The sequence below is a fragment of the Sparassis crispa genome, assembly GCF_003851025.1.
Source record: "Sparassis crispa DNA, contig_000005F, whole genome shotgun sequence".
Lineage (NCBI taxonomy): Eukaryota > Fungi > Basidiomycota > Agaricomycetes > Polyporales > Sparassidaceae > Sparassis > Sparassis crispa.
In genome coordinates, this window is record NW_020939752.1 from 941065 (window position 1) to 962869 (window position 21805).

A 21805-nucleotide genomic window follows, 5' to 3' on the forward strand; every position below is an offset into this window, starting at 1 on the left:
TTTGCCCTTCCTGACACCAAGAAGCACTTATACCGTGTCTGAGCTCAGGTACCGTACAAGCATGAAGAAAGTTGAGTGGAAGCTGCCAAGATCGACGATTGTAAGCGTGAGAAATTCCCCGATCAATGTGGGATTAGCCCCTGATTATTGACCAGTTAGAACAATCTTACTGTTATTACAAAATGAATAGAAGCCGGTATTATTGGCGCACGATCACTTGTGATTGCTTTTCGTGAGCTTCTGCAACTCATCTGCAACTCAAGACTGGAACACTGAGATGCTGCAGACATGCTCTCCCCGTCGCCCTCATCGTCTGCAGTAACCATCCCAACGCCTGGGAAGTCTATCCTGAAGCGTCCTCCTCCACCTCAGCAGCCGTTCTTCTCGCTCGCGCGACTCTCGAAGCTACTTCCTACACAGCAACAAACTAGCACGAGTAACGATGAGGCAACAGCGCTCAAACGAGCTCATTTTATACTCCCTGAGATGACGACGGTATATCCAATATCTGCTGCAAATCCTCCTTCAACCCCGACCCTCAAGGAAGAGAAGAGGTCGATTGAGGAGCGCGAAGCGGAGCGGAGACGTCGGATCGTTCGAGGAAGTCCTTCGGGTCCAGACGCCAACAGCTCTGAAGATTGGTGGAGCCTCGACAAGGTGGAATCATTCTATAGGGAGTGCTGTGCAGGCAGAGAGGAAAAACCCGATGCAGGCATCTCCGCTGCGTTTAAAGTGAGTTCGCACATCACTCTGATATTGGGCGAGATTGACTTCCAGCATGAAGCAGCATGCCGCAGGCAGTCATCCGCGTACTGTTGATCTTTCGGGAGTACAGCTTACTGTGGGATCAGCTTCAGTTTTGTCCGACGTCTTCACCATCGAATGGGGACTTCGGAAACTTGTGTTCAAGGAATGCGATTTGGATGAGCATGTCAGTGTATTCCTTACTGCCAAGCATACACTGCGTTGATGGGCGGTCTTTAGGTTTTAAAACCCATGCTGCATGCTCTTCTCATTCCAGACAGCCTGACATTCCTCTCTGTCGCCTCTAATAGGCGACTGAAGGCTTCGGCATTCCGCTTGATTGGTGCATATGTTCTGAAGGTGTGTTTCATTGTGTCTGTTATATGTTATCACGCTTATATGCTGTCGAGAAGACGAGGTGCTTGCAATTCTTAGATCTGTCACAGAATACACTGGACAAGAGATCTGTTGAATACATCGCGGCTGCATTGCCGGTAGCTCCCAATCCTGGCCTTGTCTCTCTTCGGTTGGACGACTGTTCACTGAAGCCTGCGGCACTGGACGCGCTCGGTAAGCTTTATCGAGTTCCTCTGTGTTTGTAACAGTGAGAATCAATGCGTTATTCGTAGCTAATGTAGTGCGGAAGTCGTCACTACGGAATATCTCTCTGCGACACAACCGTATTAACGCCACGGGTGCAGTAGCCCTTGCCCTCATGATTAGGGATTACCCCGATCGGATACCTACGACGAATGGAAATTCTGGCCCTTCGTCTCCGATAACAATTAGCCCAAATTCTTCCTCCATATTTCTATCACCACCCCAAACACCGTCATCTCCGCAAGTGTCTCTCCCAAATCCCGATAGAACGGTCACACCGCCTCTGCGCACAGGTCCAGTCCTTCCTCCACCACGTCATCCTTCTACAGCTCCGCAGACTACATATACACCCTATGTGCCTCGTGCACGACGGGCTCCTACAGCACCTTCGCATCTGAGTTACCCTAATCCGCTTTCACCCAATGGTCAGCAGGTTCCAATCATTGCAACATCTGCGCAAGGGGGTGTAACAGCAAGATATCCTATCTCTCCTAACTCGTCAACAATTTCTATTGTCAACGGGTCAGCGATGCCGCAACATTATGATCATGGCCCCAGTGCTGCACTGTTGGATAAAGTGCGAGCATTAGATACTCTCCCACGGCTAGGGGCGTTGAGGACGTTGGATTTGAGGGGCAATGATATCAGAGTGAGTAGCTTCTGCATACTCGATTTTGATAGTTTGTCACATACGAGATTAGAATGGTATCGCCTATATCGCGCAAGTTCTGAAGCGCAATCGGACGCTCAAGGTACTGAATCTGAGCGAGAACAAGCTAGATATACAAGGCTTGATCTCGATCGCCGAAGCATTGGTAGAAATAATCCTACGTGATTGTTCTTCACTGACCATATCCGTTTGTCAGAAATATAACTCGTGTCTCGAGACGCTGGACCTAAGCAAAAATCCATGCTGCGGTCCTGGGTTGGAAGGGGTTTGTTATACTTTCTATGCGCCTTCCTTTGATGTTGAGTTGTGATGTTTTTTCAGATACAGTCTCTTCGGACTGCGTTCACGCTGAATGATGCCCTGAAGCGGTTATTCCTTTCGTCTACGAATATGACCTCCGCGGGGGCAATCGCTCTTGCCGAGTTTCTGCCAGAATCAACGTCCCTTCTTCATCTTGATCTGACTTTGAACAACTTGGACCTCGCAGGTGTCATGGCACTCAGTTCGGGTCTCAAAGCGAATCATACAATGCGATGTTTAGACTTGAACATCCCTCCAGCAGACGAGGAAATGGCTCGGTCAGTTTCCCCGCCGTTCTCGCTGTACTTGATGGTTGAATATCCTCTGCCGTAGGATGTGTCGTGATATCCTGAACTCTTGTGTCCGAAATACAGAAGAGGCGGAAAAGATCCATCAAGCTGCGAATACGGATGGTTCGAGTGGGCGTGGGCAAGCCAAGGGCTTATGGGGCATGATCGAAGAAAGCGAGTTGGCGAAACTTATCCGGCAGGACGACAAGAAAAAGGTCGATGAGCATGTTGAAGCTTCGCCTGTGTCTGCACGGGACCCAACTGACTTGACTTCCACGGAACAGACCCAGTCTGACCTCGTTGCTCGAGCGCGCTCTTGTAAGAGCCAATTGGAAGAGGTTCTTGCTCGTTCGCCTTCGTCTTCGTCAACATCCGTTGCTTCCATTCCAGACGATTTACCGTATCTCACTGACCGGGCGAGGGAGGTGCAGAGGCTTCTCGTGGCTACGATTGAAGTGACTACCGAGGCTACTCGGCTGGAGGAGCTGTTGGTGCTCAATGATGAGCTATCGGGCTTATTGAAACGGTGTCTAACTCAACCGTCCACCCTTTCATTGCGCGGACTCGGTATCCACATCGATACTACCGCGCGGAATGGTGTTGGAGCAGGTTTGAATGGTAGCGGCCATGCAACAGGTGGTCCGGAGGATGGTGCGTTGGAGGATGATAACGATGACGTTCCATTGACACCGCGGGTGGATAAAGGCAAGGGTCGCGCTCAGCCTGAACCAGAGGAACCTGAAAAAGTCCTTACGCCAACATTCTTGATCTCGGAGTCTGACGACGAGGAAGGTGAAGGACACCATATACTGCGAGCAGACACCGAGGACGCGCTCTCCCCTACGGACTTGTGCGTGCATGTATACGTATGCGACCGTTTGTTGCTGATCACGCTCAGAAACAGATCGAGAAGCTGGGTAGAAGAAGAGGGCGAAGTCTTCCGAAAGGGAACGGTCCTACTCGGACCCGAGGAAATGGAGGGCGAATACGACGGAGAGGAACTGCGCAGAGAGGTAAGTAACCATCTAGGTCTTCCTGTGCGTGTGAGAATTCATGATGTCTTTTGTCGTAGCTGTTGGAAGCCATGGTCGAACGGCCGCCTCCAAGAGCTGTTGTCGACGATTTCGGTACAGAAATTCCACCTGAACCAACCCCATTGCCTGCGTCGCCTCAAGACGGAAAGAGCTTTGACCTCAAGCTTCCTCCGCGCCCATACATACGCCGCTCACGATCTTCCTCGTCGACGACAAACTCAGGTGATGCTTCGCCGACTGCTGAGAATTCCCCAATCAGCCCTGGAGGCACCAGTCCGGCTGTTGCGAGCGCTCAGAAGAGGTCGTTGTTGGGCAGAACGTTGTCGTCTAGCCCAAAAGATTCTGACTGAAGCGCCAAACATTTTTGTCTCCTCAGTATGTCCTCGAGCAGTTAGCTTTTCGTTACTACTGATAACAATAATCTGCATAGTATCGCCGGTTCACTTGAATTCTCCAGACCCATCTCTGCACATGTACGCTCTGTCCTGACCCCATGGATATCCCCGCATCTTATTATTACCCTCATTGACACATTCTTAGCTCAGCATACCCATTCCGTGCTATTGCTTATACTTCTATTCCGTGTGCAGGACGCAGGACCTATCACCGTAGACACATCTACGCTTACTGATCACGTTTGCCATCCAGTAAAGTGTAGATTCGCTAATAGTGCATAGTTTAGTACTGGTGATGATTAGTTGGCGACCTTCCATCTCGAAGAACTCGATATTGAGGTCGTTCGAACGGTTTCGGTTTGTCTCGAGCGTCCACAAACACAATCCGATGATTTTGGCGGACATGATTCGGCGTGGCGTGAAGCCGTCCTGCGCACGTCATCCGGGCTCTGTATACTACTCTCTGCTGAGAGGAAGTGGGAGAGGAGTCAGACGCGGTGTTAGCTTGCGCGTGGTCACTGGCACCCACTTACAGTCCGCTGTAGCGCACCAGGTACACGCACTCTCTTCATCCATCCACACTTCGCTAGAATGCCACCTCGGGCTTCCAAGTCTTCTGCAGGATCCTCTGAACCGACGAGACGGTCAACCAGAATTTCCTCGCAGCCTAAGGCCGAGGTCAATGAGCCTGCCAAGAAGGTTGGGGAGAAATCGAACAAGAGGACTGCTGAGCAGCACGACGATGACAGCCCAGTGTTGAAAAAGGTATACATGATTCGGAGGAATTGTTGGCTTTCTACGTTACGAATGCTTCCATAATTTCCTACACTCGCCCGTTCATGCTCAAACTAACGGTGTCATTATAGAACAAGGCTGAAGAGGCTGCTACTGAAGCATCTGACGCACCAGAGGCTGCTCAAGGTGCGGACAGCACGAATGTTGAAGACGTGCTTTACTCATTTGTCTCTTCAAATCTCCAGCCCTAGCGCATATTGATATCGGAGACTCTTTGCCGTCTCTCGTTCTAAAGAATGAGAAAGGCGAAGATGTAGAAGTGTCAACCATGGCCTCGGAGAAGGGTGTTATCTTGTTCCTTGTACCCAAGGCTGATACCCGTGAGTTGTGGCCGCACACACCCTTCACACCGACGATGATGGAGCTTGTATCTGGTTCTAGCGGGTTGCACCACCCAAGCATGTGGATTCCGAGATATCTACCCCGATTTTACGTCGCACAACTTTGACGTTTACTGCTTAAGTGCCGACAGTCCTACTGCGCAGACAAAGTGGCAGACTAAGGTGCGCCGTGAAATACCCTGATTTTTCATTGATTACCTTGCCGATGTTCTGCATCCACAGAAAGAATTGCCTTATGATCTCCTTTCGGACTCAAAGCGAGTCTTAATTAGCGCTTTGGGAGCAGGGGAGGGTGGCAAGACGAAGCGTAGCCATTTTATCTTCGAGAAAGGTGGGAAGCTCGTGGACAAGAAGATGCCCGTGAAGCCGGCTGACAGGTAAGGGTGGGAACTAATATTTTTCATTCGAGCTGACATGTCCCTTCGCAGTCCTAGGCTCGCTCTTGAGTTCGTGAAGGGCTTGAATGCAGAATGATCATATTGCGACGACGATGAGGTGATACAACGGTCGAATACTGTTTTTTTGCACTGAACGCTTTCTTTTGTTTTCGCGTAATCCTCGAATTGTCAATCGTACCAGCCATGCTACTGCCAATTCTTCGTTCCGCCTATTTGTGTGGAGCCAGTGGTCACGCTCGGAAGTCCATGTCAGGGATTGTACAGCCATCCAGCAGAAATTCCTCCGATGAGTACTTTCCTTCTCGGTCTTGGGCTTGAAGCTTGCACTTCTCAACTTGCAATGTTCCGATCGATGATTCAAATAACTTACTTTCGTTGCGGCTAATCCCTGGGATACTCCGCAGCTGAATCACCATCCTGCTCGTTTTTTAATGTCTAGCATCTGATACCTATTACTGTCGCGATCCACAAGTGTGATGCTCCTGGGAGGCGCCTCAATAACTTGAAGTGGAAGTACTAATGATTAATTTGGAAATATCTCCAATAAGGGGTTATCGACCACCATAACGGGTATCCCAAGTCCTCCAACTTGCGCAGCTCAGGTGACTGTCAAGCTGGGTTGTTTTCTTCGCGCTGTGTCAAGGGGCATGCATAAATCGGATTTAAGACACAGGGTCAGAAAATCCGGTTAAGCACCCTTGAGACCCCCCCCCCCTCCCCCCGTGGGAATTTCCCACGGTCCATATATGGAAGGTTTCTGTATGTTTTCGCGTGGAGAGTAGAGACAAAGGTTTTTCGATGCATATACTATCAATATAGCTCTGTAACTACACGCGGATCAATACATTGTTCTCCTTTTCTTGTGCGCATGAGATTTCTGATATTTTGCATGGCATTCATCCATGCAAAACCATGGGCCTTTCGGTGGCTCCAGGAGGTCAACACATTCAAAGTGGTACTGACAGCAGGATAACGCGGACGTGAGATGCAATGACGAAAAATAATGATAAGTCAACACACCCATTGCTTACAGCCAGATGTACTGCCTCTCCCGATTCAGGACCTTGACACCAGCAGAACGTCTCCTCGTGGGAGTCCGAGTTTACTGGCTCCGTCGAGTGCTGGGTTGCTATGTCGATGTCCAAATCCTTTTCGCTCTCAGGTAGAAGCTTAGGATCAATAGGAATATCCAACCGGTTGGTCACAGGTTGAGCCCGCAACGCTAGATCAGGACCGTCCAGCTGATAGGTAGATGGCTCGCCCGTGGGACTCGAGGGTAACAGCTAAAGATTTGAGATGTTGGTGTTAGAGTAATGAAAACAATTAAAGCTTAAAGGACTGTGCTCACCACAACTTATATTCGTGAGACTGCTGGCCCCTTCCGACCGACATGGTGCTTAGGATATTTTATGCAGGTTTTAAATATATATATATAATTTCCGGTTAAGGGCCTCGGAGGCCCCCCCCCTCCCCCTACCCTGTGTCTCGGAATCTGCCGGTGCATGTCCCTTGCGCTGTGTACAGGAATCTGGTTGACAGGAATGCCCGCTCAAACGACCTTATCCAGCGACGACAAGTCAAAGATCAAGGCTGCCGTACCTAACTCCTTCAACAAGATATCCTATGCGGCTCTCGCACGGATATACTATGCATATCCCCAGCCCGACTCATGGTCCTATGCAGGATTGCAGGGTGGACTGGTGATAGTCAAGGATAACAGTCGCAATGCATTCTACCTTCGAATGGTGGATCTGATAGGAACGCGAGGAGTGATGTGGGAGCATGAACTCTACGAGGGTTTCGACTACTTCCAGGACAGGCCATTCTTCCACACATTCGCTGGTGATGTGAGTGGCTCACTGATAGGCACTATGCGTACTGACCTTGTGGCCATGTAGGAATGCATGATTGGGGTTGCGTTTTCTGACGAAAATGAAGCGAAGACGTTCTTCAAGAAGCTCACGGGCCGGAAGATGGGCGGAGGTGTGACCCATGTTAACCTCTCATTTGTATGCACTGAATTCTCTCGTTCTACAGAGAAGTCCAAGTCTTCAAGTAAAAAGAAAACAGTGAAGGGCGGAAAGATCGACAAGTCCATGATTTCCGGCCCCACCGCAGGCTCTTTTAAACATGTTGCACACATGGGGTATGATGCTCAGAAGGGCTTCACCTCAACAAATGTCGACCCGTCGTGGCAGGATTTTCTCAGTCAGCTTGAGGGTCAAGGCGTGTCGCGCGATGTGCTGGAGCAGAACATGGACTTTATTAAGGACTTCGTCCGCGACGCGCAGAAAAATGTAGCGCCTCCAGTTCCTCAAGCCAAGAAGAAACCTCCGCCACCACCGGCGCCGCGACGCACGTTGCACGAGAAGCAGGAGAGTATTACGTTCACACCACCCCCGGCTCCGTCCGCACCTCCTCCTGCACCGCCGTCGCGTGCGCCGCCATTTCCTCGTAGTGTTCCGCCGCCTTCTCCTCAACCTCCGGCGGCTCCTACAGTGCCCCCACCCGCGCCTCCTACGGTACCTCCACCGGCTCGGCCGTCATTCGCGGCTCCGCGCCCTCCACCCCCTCGAAGTCGGCCACCTACTCCCCCTGTCCCTGCGGCCCCTGCTCCCCCTGTGGCCGCTGTTCCCCCTGCTCCCCCTGTTTTCTCTGCTCCTTCTGTTCCCTCTGCTCCTACTCCTCCGCCCCCTCGTCCGGCCCCAGTACCACCGGCACCACTTCCTCCGCCTTCTCGGCCTTCAGCTGCACCTCCCGCCCCTCCTCCTGCTCGCCCGGCTCCACCCACTGGAGGGGCGCCACCACCACCGCCTCCGCCTCCACCTCCCGCTGGACACGGCGCGCCTCCCCCACCCCCACCTCCTCCACCTCCCGCTGGACACGGAGCACCGCCACCGCCTCCACCGCCTCCACCTCCTCCACCTCCAGTCGCAGGCGGCCCTCCACCGCCTCCCCCTCCCCCTCCCCCTGGAGGTGCCCCTCCGCCCCCTCCACCTCCACCTCCGCCTGGCGGTGGAGGTTCTGCTCCCCTTCCTGCACCTCAGCAGGGACGAGATGCCCTCTTGGCGTCGATCCAGGGCGCAGGCGTCCATATACTCCGTCATCGGAGTGACTCAGCTGGGGCAGCGAGATCTACGTCCCCGCCTGCCTCTGAAGAACCCGCCCCATCTGGCGGAAGCGGAGGCGGAGGCGGAGGGGACTTGACCGCTGCTCTTGCTGCCGCGCTACTGGAGCGAAATAAGAAGTTGGGAGATAGCGACGAGGAAGAAGAAGATGACGATGAGTGGGATTGACGGACTCGCGACTCCCTTACTCTATACATACCTCCTGAGAGCTCGAAAATCTAATCCTATGTATGATGAAATTTTCCTTCATCTTTCTGGAATGCGAGAAGTCGTTACTTAGGGACGATAGGAGGAAGATCTATGAATTAGCATGGCGATTGCCGAGATGTAGCATCAATATAGCCACTGAAGTGGTCCTTCACCGCATCGTACAGCTCCTGCAATCGCAACGCCCTCTTTCCCCTTCTTATACCACCATCTTCAGCAGCAACACCCTAAGACTCTCCTTTTACCACCACCTGCGCGATGGCCGATCAGTTGGTGCGTCGTGCGATTGCCCCTTGCCCTATCCGTTGCTGACGACCTGCTCTGTCTATCAGTCCGAAGGTATGTTATCGTACGACGTAGGTTGAGGGAGGAGATGCTGAACGATCCTTTCTTTGCAGAGCAGATTTCTGGTACGCGTTCAGGTGCTGTCTACCGTGTTTTTGTGTAGTGACACGTCCTCAGAGTTTAAGGAGGCTTTCTCGCTGTTCGACAAGGGTGCGTCTATACCCTTGACCGTCTCGTCAAATCACGCGTGCGATTGCGTGTCTTTCTCGACGGAAAGACTGACCCCCTCCCTATGCCCACCGCAGATGGTGACGGCACAATCACTACCAAGGAGCTCGGCACCGTGATGCGCTCACTCGGGCAAAACCCTACCGAGGCGGAGCTGCAGGACATGATCAACGAGGTCGACGCCGACGGGAACGGCACCATCGATTTCCCCGAATTCCTCACCATGATGGCCCGCAAGATGCGCGACACGGACAGCGAGGAAGAGATCAAGGAGGCGTTCAAGGTGTTCGACAAGGACGGTAATGGCTACATCAGCGCAGCCGAGCTGCGACATGTCATGACCAACCTCGGTGTGTACCCTGAGTAATTTCCATCAGAACCTTCAATTATTTCCTTGAACGTCGTTGCCGGGGCAAGTTTTTGCGAAACGTGGGCCCAAAAACTCCAAAATTCTGGGATATTGGCGACGACGTCTATGGGGATAATTCCTAGTCCTGATCTATCGTATGGTGAACGTCCGACTGACCGAATTTCTGTCCAGGGGAGAAACTGTCTGACAACGAGGTTGATGAGATGATCCGTGAGGCTGATGTTGATGGCGACGGTCAGATCAACTATGACGGTACGTCTATGTTGCGCTTGCTATATATTCTTGCATGAACTGACAGTGCTGTGTCAGAATTCGTGAAGGTAATTTCTGCCGTACCCTCAGCTTGTCGAAATTGCTCAGGCGGACCTGTACCCCCAGATGATGCTCTCGAAGTGATGTTCCTTTCTCCATTTGTCTAGCGGGTGCCGGTACGATTAGCGAAGTATCATAAAATTCCATTGGAACTGTGTACTGCCCTGAAGCTGTGTACCCTTGCTCATATTCACTGCTAAGCTTCTCACTTCAACATTCTGTTGTTTTCTCCCGCCACTGTTCTCGCTCTCCACCCGATTTCTCTTCGACACTTGTCTCCGTATTTATCCCTGATCTTTGCCGGATGCCTGCCATGCTTTACTCGCAACCTCTCGTGGTTTTATGCCAATGCGCGCTTGCCGCCTTCTCCTACCCGCGCAGACCATTTTTAATCGCTCGGCTTTTTCCCGTCCCTCTAACCTTCTCGCTGGGCCGTGTACAGCCTGGACGCAGATTTCATTCCTTCTTCGCGACGTAGACAGCACGCATGCGTCTCTTTTTGAGGTTTGTGCTGGGTACCTCCTCGATCTCAGGCTATATCAGACTACCACCGGTGCGTTCTGTGCCCATTAATCCAGCAGGTCTCGTATAGTGATGCTGCCCTCATCTTGCTTCAGCCGTGTCAGGCTCGTTTAAGTGCATCTCATAACAACGCTACCGATTTGCCAACACTACTATCGAACCAGTCATCACTACTGGAATAACTTGATCATGAGAGGCAGAAGAATGTATAAGCAATCATTAGATGGCTACCGACTCCCATTTCTCGTCCAGAGCAGCTACTATCGCAGGGAGCGATAGATCATGGGCCCACTTTGTTGCCAACTGCTCACTCCAACCAACGATAGCAAGTAACGCTCGAAGAAGTAGCGCTCGCTTGTAAACCGAGTACTCGCCATTAAAGCAATACTCGTGTTCAGGGGAAACTTGCCGACATTCGAAACCCCACTTCACCTTGCCGTTTGAAACGCTGTAGGTGGGAGCATAGGAATAGACGACGATACCGTTCTTGTCGTATACGATGCCAAACACAACCATGTGACTGGGAATCGCTGCATTCGCCAGTGGCTGCGGAATGCATGAAATGTTAAACAAGACAAGGCTAGTAATATTGTGGAACAAGGACGCACATCCCATTCTTTCTTCCAAGTATTTTCGCTCGGATTTCCGTATCTGGTTATTAAATCCATGATGAACAACTCCAGTGTGGGCTGAAATGCCCAAGCAAGCTTTAATGCTGGCCGCGGTAACCTTACTGGTGACTCGTCGGACGGAGTGGCACTGCCTGACGGAGCATCTTTTTGAGGCACACGATTTTGTGGCCTTCTAGCCTCCCCTGCAAGTACAAGAGGACGACAAAACTTGATCCCTGGTAGTCGTTCAACCGAGATCTGACAAGCAACGTCGGGCCGTGAGTAGGAGCCAAAGCAACCCAGTATCGTAGGATACTTCAAAGCAGTAGACCTGCAATGTGTATAAAGAAACTGACACTGTCAATAAAGTGGACAACTCACGAATATGTCGTGCATCCTCGAATGTTGAATATTCCTGTAAGAATAGAGCCAATTTGGCGTTCTACGTCCATCTCCGAGATTGTGTTTTGAATGCCGGGGAATGCGAGAAGCTTCAACACGGTCGTCTCCATGCTTAGAACTCTAGAAGAATGCGCGTTGTGCGAATCATACAAGCGTAGATCTAGCGCTGGCCCTGCGCTTGCGGTCTGGTCAGCGCTGAGATCAAAGAGAGGAGGCTGGGGATTCTGTGGGCTCTGACGCGTGATATGTTCCTCATTGGCGTACTCTAGGTAGAGGAGTAGGGCTTTACTGAGCATTTGAGATGGGCCCACTTCATTAACTCCGAGGTTTGTATCCTGGATGCAGGTTTCAATACATGCAGACAACTTCGTGATATGTCTTACTCCAAGCCACTCTTCCGATATCTTGATGCTACTGCTGCATGCAATACTTGTTTCTCCCATTAGAAGCTTGTTAATATGGCGTGTAACAAGAGACCCGGTCCCTCGACTCGAGTCCCCAACGTGAGAGTTATAGAACGACCACCTGTACACCTTCTCCAATTGGCTCTGGGATACATTACTTCCGGATACATCAGCTCGTGATTCAAGAATCTATCCAAAGTGTTAGACCAACCTGGCTGTAAGATAGCTCTTTCTCGAACTTTTCACCCTCCGTTTCATATCATATGGGATGCCAATGTCCTCCAACCAATTCTGGATCCGAACCTCCCCAAAGAGCGCATTTCTCTGCTCAAATTGTGCTGGCCATGACAAAGTACCTTTCGATTCCGGAACTTCCTTATATCTGTGTTTAGACTGCCAGTGATCTACAATGACCCGCTCCGGGAGAGCTAGCATGTCCTCAATCGGGCAGGTCTTCACACTGCACGATGGGGTGTTGATATTATTCAGTCGAGCGAGTCAATTACTGTAAGCGACTAGTGACTCACCGATAGGTTAGCAGCCTTAGACCGTGCTTTAGAACATGGAAGCATTATTCAAAAGGTCTGCTAGGACAGTGAAAAGGCGAACCGGTCGTGAGACTCACCGTCACAAATCGGAGAGGTAATAAGTGAGTGAGCGACGGTAGCCGAGCTCGAGGTATCAGCTACCAGCCAGTTCCCCCGGTTATGTACATACAGCATTTTCAGAGTCGGGGCTCCGATGAAGGACCTTCGCGAGTAAGGAGAACATGCCAGAAAAACAGAGCGAACATCAAGTCTTTCCTGAATCCACTGTTGGTACTCCAGCGGATCTTGCGGCATGATGGTGAGTGACTCAAGCTCGTCCAAGTACTAGTGTCAACCTTGGATGTCACAACAACGCCACAAAGTATTGCTTTACTCGTCATACTACTGTATCGTACACGAATACAATCATAACAGACACAGAAATGGATAAGCAATCATCAAAAGGCAACAGACCCCCATTTCTCGTCCAGTTCAGCTATTATCGGAGGAAGGGTCAGATCATGAGCCCACTTTGCCGCCAACTGATCGCTCCAACTGACAATGGCAAGTAATGCTCGAAGAAGCAGCGCTCGCTTGTAAACCGAGTACTCGCCATTAAAGCAGTGCTCGTGTTCAGTTGAAACTTGCCGACACTCAAAACCCCAGTTCACCTTGCCATTTGAAACCTTGTAGGTGGGAGCGTAGGAATAGATGACGATGCCGTTCTTGTCGTATATGATGCCAAATACAACCATCTGACCGGGAATCGCCGCCTTTGCCTTTGCCAGTGGCTGTGGAATGGCATGAAATGTTAAATGAGATGAGGATAGCAATATTGTGGAACAAAGACGCACATTCCATTCTTTCTTCCAAGTCTTTCCATCGGGGTTTCTGTATTTAGTCACCAAATCAACGATGAACAACTCCAGCGTGGGCTGAAACGCCCAGGCGAGCTGTGATGCTGGCCGCGGTAACCTTACCGGTGACTCGTCGGACGGAATGGCACTGCCTGACGGAGCAACTTCTTGAAGTACTGGACTTGGCCGCCTTTTTGCCTCCCCTGCAAGTACGAGGGGGCGACAGAACTTGATGGTCGGCAGTTCTTTACCTGAGATCTGACAGGCGGCATCAGGCCGTGGGTAGGAGCCAAAGCAGGCGAATGCAGTAGGATATTTCAAAGCAGTCGACCTGCAGTGTGTATGAAGAAACTGACATTGTCAATAAAGCGGACAACTCACGAATATCTGGTGCATCCTCGAATATTGAATAATCCCGTAAGAATAGAGCCAATGTGGCGTTCTACGTCCATCTCCGAGATTGAGTCCTGAGTGCCAGGGAATGCGAGAAGCTTCAGTATGGTCCACTCCATGCTTAGAGCTCGAGACGAGTGTGCATTGTGCGAATCATACAAGCTCAGATCTAGCGTTACCAGCACTGGCTCCGCGCTTGAGCTCTGGTCACCTGTGAGATCAAAGGGAGGGGGCAAGGGCATCTCATTGTTGATATGTTCCTCATTGGCATACTCTGTGTAGAGACGCAGGGCCTTACGAAGTATTTGGGATGGGCTTGCTTCATTAACTTCGACATTTGTATCCTGGATGCATGGATTCAATAAAAGCAGACAACATTGTCATATGTCTTACCGTACACCACTCTTTTGGTATCTTGATGATGCCGCTGCGCGCAGAACTTGCTCGTACGATGAGAAGTCTTTCAATATGGTCTGTAACGAGTTGGCCGATCCGTTGACTGGAGTCCCCAATGTAATTGCTGTAGAACTTCCAATTGTACACCTGTTCCAATTGGCTCTGAGACACATTACTTCCGGACAGATTGGCTCGCGATTCATGGATATATCAAAAGTGTTGGACTAACCTGGCTGTAAGATACCCCGAACCCTTCATCGTAGGTTGAGTGTTGTATGGGATACCGTTATCTTCAAACCACATCTTCATCCCAACTTCTTCGGAAAGTGCATTCCTCCGCTCCGACTGCACCACCTGCCACGGGAAAACTCCTTTCGTTTCGGAAGCTTCTTTATATCCAAGCTTCGACTGATCTACGATGACCCGCTCCGGGAGAGCCAGCATGTCCTCGCTGGGGCCAGTGATCACACTGCGCGATAAGGTCTTGATGCTATTCAGTCGAGCAAGTTAATTACTGCAAGTCACTGGTGACTCACCGATAGGCTAGCAGCCTTAGATAGTCCTTCGGAGCCCATGGCACACAGAAGCAATGTTCAGAAGGTCTGCCAGGATAGTGAAAAGGCGAACCGGTCATAAGACTCACTGTCACAGCAGCAGTAAAACGGAGAGCCGGTGATAAGTGAGGAGTAAGAGACGGTAACCGAGCTCGAGGTATCAACTACCAGCCAGTAATGTGCATACTACAGTCTACTCCCGTAATGTAGAGTGTCTTCAGAGTCGGGGCTTCGACGAAGGACCTTCGCAAGTGAGGAGAACATGCAGAGCGAACATCAAGTCTTTCCTGAGGCATGATGGTGAAGCTCGTTCAAGTACTAACCTAGGATGGGCCGTCACAACAACGCCACAATGTATTGCAAGTTTACCCGTACACGAATACAATCATAACAGACACAGGAATGGGTAAGCAATTATCAAAAGGCTACGGACTCCCATTTCTTGTCCAGAGCAGCTATTATCGGGGGAAGTGACAGATCATTCACCCACTGCGTTGTCAACTGGTCACTCCAAGTGACGACAGCGAGCAATGCTCGAAACAGTTGCGCTCGCTTGTAGACTGTATAGTCGCCATTGAAGCAATCTTCATATTCAGTTGAAACCTGCCGACATTCAAACATCCACTCCACCTTGCCATCCAAAACTTTGTAGGTGGGCGAATAGGAATAGATGACGAGGCCGTCCTTGTCGTATACGATGCCAAATACAACCATATGACTAGGGATTGGTGCGTATGCCAGTGGCTGTGGAATCACGTAAATGTCAAACCAGACAACGATGGCAATATTGGGGAACAAAGACGCACATCCCATTCTTCCTTACAAGTCTTTCCACCGGGATTTTTGTATTTGGTGATCAGTTCCACGATGAACAGCTCTAGTGCAGGCTGGAACGCCCACGCAAGTTGTGACGCTGGCCGCGGTAACCTTACCTGCGGCTTACCATGCGGATTGGCACTGCCTGATGGAGCATCTTCTTGAGGCACATAATTTTGCTGCTTTTTCGCCTCTCCTGCAAGTACAAGGGGACGACAGAACTTGATCCCTGGTAGTTGTTCAGCCGAGATCTGACAGGCAGTGTGAGGCCGCGGGTAGGAGCCAAAGCAACCCAGTATAGTCGGATATTTTAAGGTAGTGGACCTGCGGTGTGTATGAAGAAACTGACACCGTTAATAAAGCGGAAGACTCACGAATATCTGGTGCATCCTCGAACATTGAATATTCCTGTAAGAATAGAGCCAATGTGGCGTTCTACGTCCATCTCCGAGATTGTGTTTGGAGCACCGGGGAATGCGAGAAGCTTCAACATGGTCCACTCTATGCTTAGAGCTCCAGAAGCATGCACATTGTCTGAATCATAGAGGGACAGATCTAGTGTTGACTTATCACTGGTACCCTGGTTGCCTTTGAGGTCAAAGGGAGGAGGCGTGGTTTTATGTGAACCTTGATACTTGATATGTTCCTTGTTGGCATACTCTAGGTAGAAAAGCAGGGCTTTACGGAGCATTTGAAATGGGCTCGGGTTATCAATCCCGATGTTTGTATCCTGCATGTATGGTTTCAATAAATGCAGACAATATAATAATATGTCTTACTGCGAGCCACACGTCCGGTATCTTGATGATGCCGCTGCGGGCGACACTCACTGTGTTTTCGCCGTTCTAGTAGGGGGTCTGCTACGAATAGGCTACGCCAGATAGAATACATAGTTTGATGGGTAGCCGAAGTCGCAATGTGAAGATAGGCGGAGTAGGGCAGATAGCGAACATAGCTGTGACCCCCACTGCTATGTCATAAATCTTGATGTGAAAGATGTGTGCTAGCCCACATAGCTTATGCATCGCATTTGGTGCACGATCTCACTTATCTACGACCATCTGCTACGTGAGCTATACTACATCACTGTGCTCCTTTCTATACAGGCTTTCTGGTGTACCTTGCACCAGCTACATTGGCTATTCCACGTAGCGATTTCAAGCTTGACGTACATATAACTAGTGCTAAGTTCAGGCCTCCATCGGCCCAAGCGCATCATCGTGTCCAAGGTCAAGTTCACCTGGCGTACACTACGTGCTGGTTCCGCGCCCTTCCATCCACAGATTCACTGGCCCGTTGACCGCTGTCTAAACATATTTCTGGCGTGCCGTCGCCGTCACCTTAAGAGCGAGGAGTGCTGCGTTGCCTTCTATCTCCATGACATGGTCTCTGCATGCTCTTGGTCTCTCGGGTCATGGCTGAACATGCGATGTGCTCTACAATTCTTGTGTTTGTCCAAAGTTGGGATGCTCCATTGACACCTCTCGTGACAGGTATGTGAGAAACAGACTGCGTCGCAAACCCCATCGGAAGATCGACATGCAAAGTCTATTCTGTTGCAGGTGTGATTAGGTATGCAGTAGGGGATGTGAGCGCATCAGGAGTATCTACTATTAGTATATAATGGAATAGACGGGTGTTGTTGATGGTAGCCATGGAGCATCGCCAATATAGCTGAAGTTTGATATTTCTTGTAGCCTAGGAAGTGTATGCTGTAGCTTCTAGACTGCTAGTGACTACGTGCTGCGCGGCATAGCCAACGTATCACCTTGTTCACTACAGGGGATCGCACAGTGAAAGATACACTTGAAGCTTGGTAACCCAGCTTGGGGGTTGATATGCAGAACTATGCGGCGTAGCCCAGGTCCTAGTTATACCACGTATCCATGGGGGTATCTTGCACCCAGACATAAGGGCAAAAACGCAGTGACTCTTTCTATCCAAGAGAATTGCCTCGATATTGTCCATGACGAGTCTCAAGGGTGCTGATTCTCCAGCACGTCCCTTGAAGAATGTCCAACGGTACACCTTCTCCAATTGGCTCTGAGACACATTACTTCCGGATGGATTAGCTCGTGATTCATGAACCTTTCTAGAAGTGTTAGACTGACCTAGCTGTGAGGAAATTATTCCTAGAACTCTTCTTCGTGGGTGTAAAATCGTACGGGATAGCATTTTCTTTAAACCACGCCTCGATTCCAATTTCTTTAAAGAGCTCATTTCTCAGCGTGGCTTTCTGTTCGCGTTTGGGAGCTCCCTTCGCTTTCACAGCTGCATTGTGTCCGAGCTTCGACGGATCTACGGTGACCCTCTCCGGGGGTTCCCGTTGTGTCTCCAAACTGGGGCGAGTCGCCGTAATGGTCTATAGCACTGATGCGCTATTGATGTTATTCTGTTGTGGAAATGATTAAGGAACTCACCGGAAGTACAGGAGCATTAGACCGTCCTTCAGAACCCTTTGCGCGTGGTGGCATATTTCGGGCAGTCGTTCGGAGGGTGTACTAGGATTGTACATCAGGAAAACCCCACTTTTCCTTAAGAGGACACTTAAATAACTTAAATGGACTTATGGTCCTTATTTAAGGACATAAGGACAAAAAGGGCATAAGGCATATTCCCTGAGTGTCAGGCCTATATGTCATATTGATATATCAAAGAATGATAAGTTTAACTCATACCTGATACAACAGCAGTAGTAGCCACAATGGGCTCGAGCTTACAGGTTCTGATATATCAGCCTGCGCGTATGACAAATCAATCTGCTCTTCCTCTTCTGGATAGCTTCGGCTGCGTGGCCCGGTCCCCTGGATCTATCGATGATCTGATCTCACAATGAGGCTTCTGTAATCTTAGATATGGATCTGGTCCCGCCGGTTCCTTCGCCGCCGCCTCTTACCATAATTGGCCGCCGCCTCTTCTCTTAATTGGCCGTCGCCTCTTCTCATAATTGGCTGCCGCTTTTTGCTCCTGCTCGTTGGCTCCGCTATCCTGCTCCTAAACTGTACCCTAACTGTCTCTCTCGTGTATGCTGTGCGCCTGTCATTCATTCTTAGGTGTGTTCACTGTGTTTGTTCCTGCCGGACCGTAGGCAGTCTGCTCAATGCCGGCTATGTAATGTCTTCACGGTTTGAAGTTTGTAAACAAGTTATGGTACAAAGGATGATGTATCAGCTAGTGGTAGTCATTGTATTTTAATGTATCACGCATGGCCTGCCGTGCTAAGTGTCCTGTGCCTGTTGTATCTACCGAAGATTGATACATCAGCCTCCTGAGAATTTTACTAAGTATGACTGTAGGCACATCTGCCTTGCGTGAATTACTCAAAGTTGCATGCCTTTTTACAATGAGCACGGTCGGCAAATGTATATATTCTTTCTTGAAAGTATCTACTTGAAGACGTACTAAACTACGAACAGTAGTGAAATCACCAAGAAGGACTGTTACCATCGCCAAAGCTATGTTACTTGCGCTCGCTATCTCACTTGTGTCATGCATTTACCTTTTTCTCTTCATCACCGGCCCACTGAGACATACACGTCAGTACCATCAACACTATGAATAACCAACTGTACATACCTGTGCTGCCCATCTGCAACCCGTTTCCCTCTGCGCAATGTTGCGGGCTCAGATTCTCTATTCTCTCATCCTGCAGCAACGATGGGTTGCTGCTTCCCACTGCGGGACCAATTGGCATTGGCCTGCTTGGGTGCAACGCGCATTCGAGCAGGATGGCCTGATTTAGAAGACGGAGTACCAGACTCCATTTCCGCATTTGCTGCTTCTGTTAGTGCTGGAAGGACAGAGTTAAGGTGCTTCCGAGTAGCTGGACAGCGCTTGTGCACTGGTACTGGAGTCGCATCTTCATCTGCAGCCGAGCTGGCCACCTCTATGCGTGCCGATGGAGCAGCGGTTGTCAGTACAGGGAGGACAGTCAATGGTGTAGGTGCAGATTCATCTGAAAAAGAGGGCAAGTTGGCAGCCAGAGACAACAAAGATGCAGTCAGATCAGCCAGAGATGGTGATATCGAAGATGATTCATGCAGCGACAAGGATGGAACAGATCCAGCTCCTGGAGATGAGGCAGCCAGATGGCAATGTCGACGAGGGTGTGGATTGAACTAGAGGGGAAGATGGGGCTTCCGGCAGTAACTGGGGGTATGAGGGAGAGCGCAATGCAGACATAGGAGAGCAGGTTGGATCAGTATTCGATGATGATACGCCAGGGTCAGCAACGTTCAGCTGACTGCTACCGGGACCTGATGGTGCATCAACGTGCATGAGAGGCTGGAAATTGAGTGCACCTGTCACAGGACTGATGGGAACCATCCAATCCAGTTCGATGCCAAGCATGGCATTGTCAAGAGAGATTGGCTGGAGGTCTGTGTCCAGGTCGAATGCAGGTGCCGGGATGTCGAACTGCCAGGCTGCCAGGTTTGGTGCCCATGGCAGTGCGGCATCTGCAGATGCGGATAGATGGTTTTGGGAATGGGAAGATGCAGGAACGGGTGAAGCAGGACCAGGGATGGAAGGTGAAGGAGCCAATGAAGACTGGAGAGCATCGTTAACAGTTGTGGGAGGACGCCCATCCTCAGATGACGGTGGTGGTCCCACTGTTGTGACAGGCATGTGAGCATTGCTGACATCTGCCGATGCAGTGTCGGACACTGGTGTGCCCTGATCCTGGCTGGGCGATGGGCCTGAGGATGCCTGACCACGAGTAATAGGGTCCTCAGCATCGGGACTGTCTTCCATCGTGTAGCGGAGGTCCTCAAGATTGAGCGTGATCACCTCCGGAGGTGGCTCTGATGAGCCTGGAGTGAGCGATGAAGAGAGTGCATGCCTTTGATGGTCAGCCAGAGCTGATATCCAAGTTAGTCGATGCTGAACATAAAGAGGACACGCAAAACTCACGATATGACATCGCCATAAACTGTCCGAACGGCTCCATGAACTGCATTTCAAAGTCAGGTATGGTGTCACTAAACTTAAGTGCACTTGAACTGTCCCCGGAGTGGAACCTAATGTGTCATTAGTATAGCCTTGTAAGCACGAAGAGATAATGACTTACACCATCGACCGGAGGTTCCCTCCATCTTCGGGACTAGGTCCTCCCCCGAATACTGAGAATCGCCAACCGGTCGACTTCGACATTGCACCAAGAAATTGATCGAATGCAGCCGGCATACAGTCCAGCATTCTGTGAATTTACGTGAGGTGAGCAGCATGGAGAGAGTTGAATGTAAAACGTACTTTTGGTATTCTGCGGGAGAATACTCACCCTGCAAATGCGCCTCCTCAGTCTGCACCTCCTCAGCCTCACGCTCTGCCTTCTTTCGCTCCACATCTGCAATGATCTCTGCCTTAACTTCGGGCGTCTCTGCATCATATGCTGCCTGTGTCAAACACCGGACGATGGGCAGTGCCTCACCCTTTTTGAGGTTCTTCTCCTTGATCTCCGAGTCGATGTCCTTCTTGATCTTCTCCTTGTAATACTTGTGTGAGTATGCTTCGACAACTTGTGGAAGATGCTTGACCAGGACAGCACCCTTCGGAATGAAGTTTTTGAGGATGGAGGCCGCGGTCTTGTCAGCAGAGCATCCCTTTGATTTGCGATTGTTATACCAGTTATACAGTTGCTATATCCATGTCAGATTCATTCTAATTGGGTGTTAGTATGAACACACCTTCTGCTGCTTCGCGATGGCCTGTGTCAGCTCTGCATCTTGTTCTGGTGTCAGCTGCACCATCGGATTGATGGCCGGAAACAGATGGGCACACTCCTGGAACTGTGTGTCCCATTCGGTGAACAACGTTCTGTAGAAGGTCTGTAGTTTCTTGCACTTCTGATGGTCAAGGAAGCGTGGCAACTGTTCTTGCAGCCACTCTAACTCTGTAGTGTTGGCCCATGTCGGTGGAGCCATCATGAAGTGCCATCAGATGGTGAGCTCATGAAGACAAGAGGTGGGAAAAGACATACTGGACAAGTATTTGATGTGCGTCCATGAGCTGGGGCTGAATACATTGAGGTTAAGTGACTTTGCGAGCATGTACTTGATGCGTGGTGGGTGGCAGTTGTAGGTTAAGTGGCGTGCATGACACCGCATGAAGTGCCCTGATGAGTTGATGCTGGACGGAGCTGTTCAACAATGCCTTGATTGGGCTAACCGAATGTCCCTGTCCTGAACGTTATATAATAGTGGCCAACTCGTCGATGTCGGTAGTTCTG

General features: G+C 50.4%; 8 protein-coding genes across 8 annotated transcripts; 4 read left to right on the forward strand and 4 right to left on the reverse strand.

Annotated features, from left to right (window-relative positions):
* Nucleotides 1-288: 288 nt before the first annotated feature.
* Nucleotides 289-3988, forward strand: SCP_0603410 (hypothetical protein; the record flags this gene model as incomplete). Its single annotated transcript, XM_027759474.1, has 12 exons — nucleotides 289-732; nucleotides 785-931; nucleotides 985-1104; nucleotides 1158-1314; nucleotides 1374-1993; nucleotides 2046-2159; nucleotides 2211-2279; nucleotides 2336-2592; nucleotides 2648-3255; nucleotides 3310-3454; nucleotides 3509-3617; nucleotides 3677-3988. The coding sequence occupies 12 exons, from the start codon at nucleotides 289-291 to the stop codon at nucleotides 3986-3988; spliced, it is 3102 nt and encodes a 1033-aa protein (XP_027615275.1).
* Nucleotides 3989-4421: 433 nt separating this feature from the next.
* SCP_0603420 (Peroxiredoxin) lies at nucleotides 4422-5643 on the forward strand (the record flags this gene model as incomplete). The annotated part of the gene is made up of 7 exons (XM_027759475.1): nucleotides 4422-4586; nucleotides 4646-4798; nucleotides 4900-4954; nucleotides 5014-5148; nucleotides 5210-5331; nucleotides 5392-5546; nucleotides 5598-5643. 7 exons carry the CDS (start codon nucleotides 4422-4424, stop codon nucleotides 5641-5643), a joined length of 831 nt encoding a protein of 276 aa, XP_027615276.1.
* A 1465-nt stretch (nucleotides 5644-7108) lies between these two features.
* Nucleotides 7109-8863, forward strand: SCP_0603430 (hypothetical protein; the record flags this gene model as incomplete). Its single annotated transcript, XM_027759476.1, has 3 exons — nucleotides 7109-7414; nucleotides 7466-7550; nucleotides 7605-8863. 3 exons carry the CDS (start codon nucleotides 7109-7111, stop codon nucleotides 8861-8863), a joined length of 1650 nt encoding a protein of 549 aa, XP_027615277.1.
* Nucleotides 8864-9160: 297 nt separating this feature from the next.
* On the forward strand, nucleotides 9161-10181 carry SCP_0603440 (Calmodulin; the record flags this gene model as incomplete). The annotated part of the gene is made up of 8 exons (XM_027759477.1): nucleotides 9161-9175; nucleotides 9235-9241; nucleotides 9301-9312; nucleotides 9365-9397; nucleotides 9493-9765; nucleotides 9957-10037; nucleotides 10095-10105; nucleotides 10164-10181. 8 exons carry the CDS (start codon nucleotides 9161-9163, stop codon nucleotides 10179-10181), a joined length of 450 nt encoding a protein of 149 aa, XP_027615278.1.
* A 657-nt stretch (nucleotides 10182-10838) lies between these two features.
* SCP_0603450 (hypothetical protein) lies at nucleotides 10839-12471 on the reverse strand (the record flags this gene model as incomplete). Its single annotated transcript, XM_027759478.1, has 5 exons — nucleotides 10839-11165; nucleotides 11228-11561; nucleotides 11612-11967; nucleotides 12016-12193; nucleotides 12248-12471. The coding sequence occupies 5 exons, from the start codon at nucleotides 12469-12471 to the stop codon at nucleotides 10839-10841; spliced, it is 1419 nt and encodes a 472-aa protein (XP_027615279.1).
* A 550-nt stretch (nucleotides 12472-13021) lies between these two features.
* Nucleotides 13022-16315, reverse strand: SCP_0603460 (hypothetical protein; the record flags this gene model as incomplete). Its single annotated transcript, XM_027759479.1, has 10 exons — nucleotides 13022-13354; nucleotides 13418-13751; nucleotides 13802-14157; nucleotides 14207-14384; nucleotides 14439-14692; nucleotides 14746-14771; nucleotides 14853-14949; nucleotides 15250-15507; nucleotides 15570-15903; nucleotides 15954-16315. The coding sequence occupies 10 exons, from the start codon at nucleotides 16313-16315 to the stop codon at nucleotides 13022-13024; spliced, it is 2532 nt and encodes an 843-aa protein (XP_027615280.1).
* A 1040-nt stretch (nucleotides 16316-17355) lies between these two features.
* SCP_0603470 (hypothetical protein) lies at nucleotides 17356-18053 on the reverse strand (the record flags this gene model as incomplete). Its single annotated transcript, XM_027759480.1, has 3 exons — nucleotides 17356-17635; nucleotides 17691-17941; nucleotides 18000-18053. 3 exons carry the CDS (start codon nucleotides 18051-18053, stop codon nucleotides 17356-17358), a joined length of 585 nt encoding a protein of 194 aa, XP_027615281.1.
* A 1561-nt stretch (nucleotides 18054-19614) lies between these two features.
* On the reverse strand, nucleotides 19615-21503 carry SCP_0603480 (hypothetical protein; the record flags this gene model as incomplete). Its single annotated transcript, XM_027759481.1, has 5 exons — nucleotides 19615-20438; nucleotides 20491-20597; nucleotides 20648-20776; nucleotides 20830-21215; nucleotides 21264-21503. The coding sequence occupies 5 exons, from the start codon at nucleotides 21501-21503 to the stop codon at nucleotides 19615-19617; spliced, it is 1686 nt and encodes a 561-aa protein (XP_027615282.1).
* Between the last annotated feature and the right edge of the window lie 302 nt (nucleotides 21504-21805).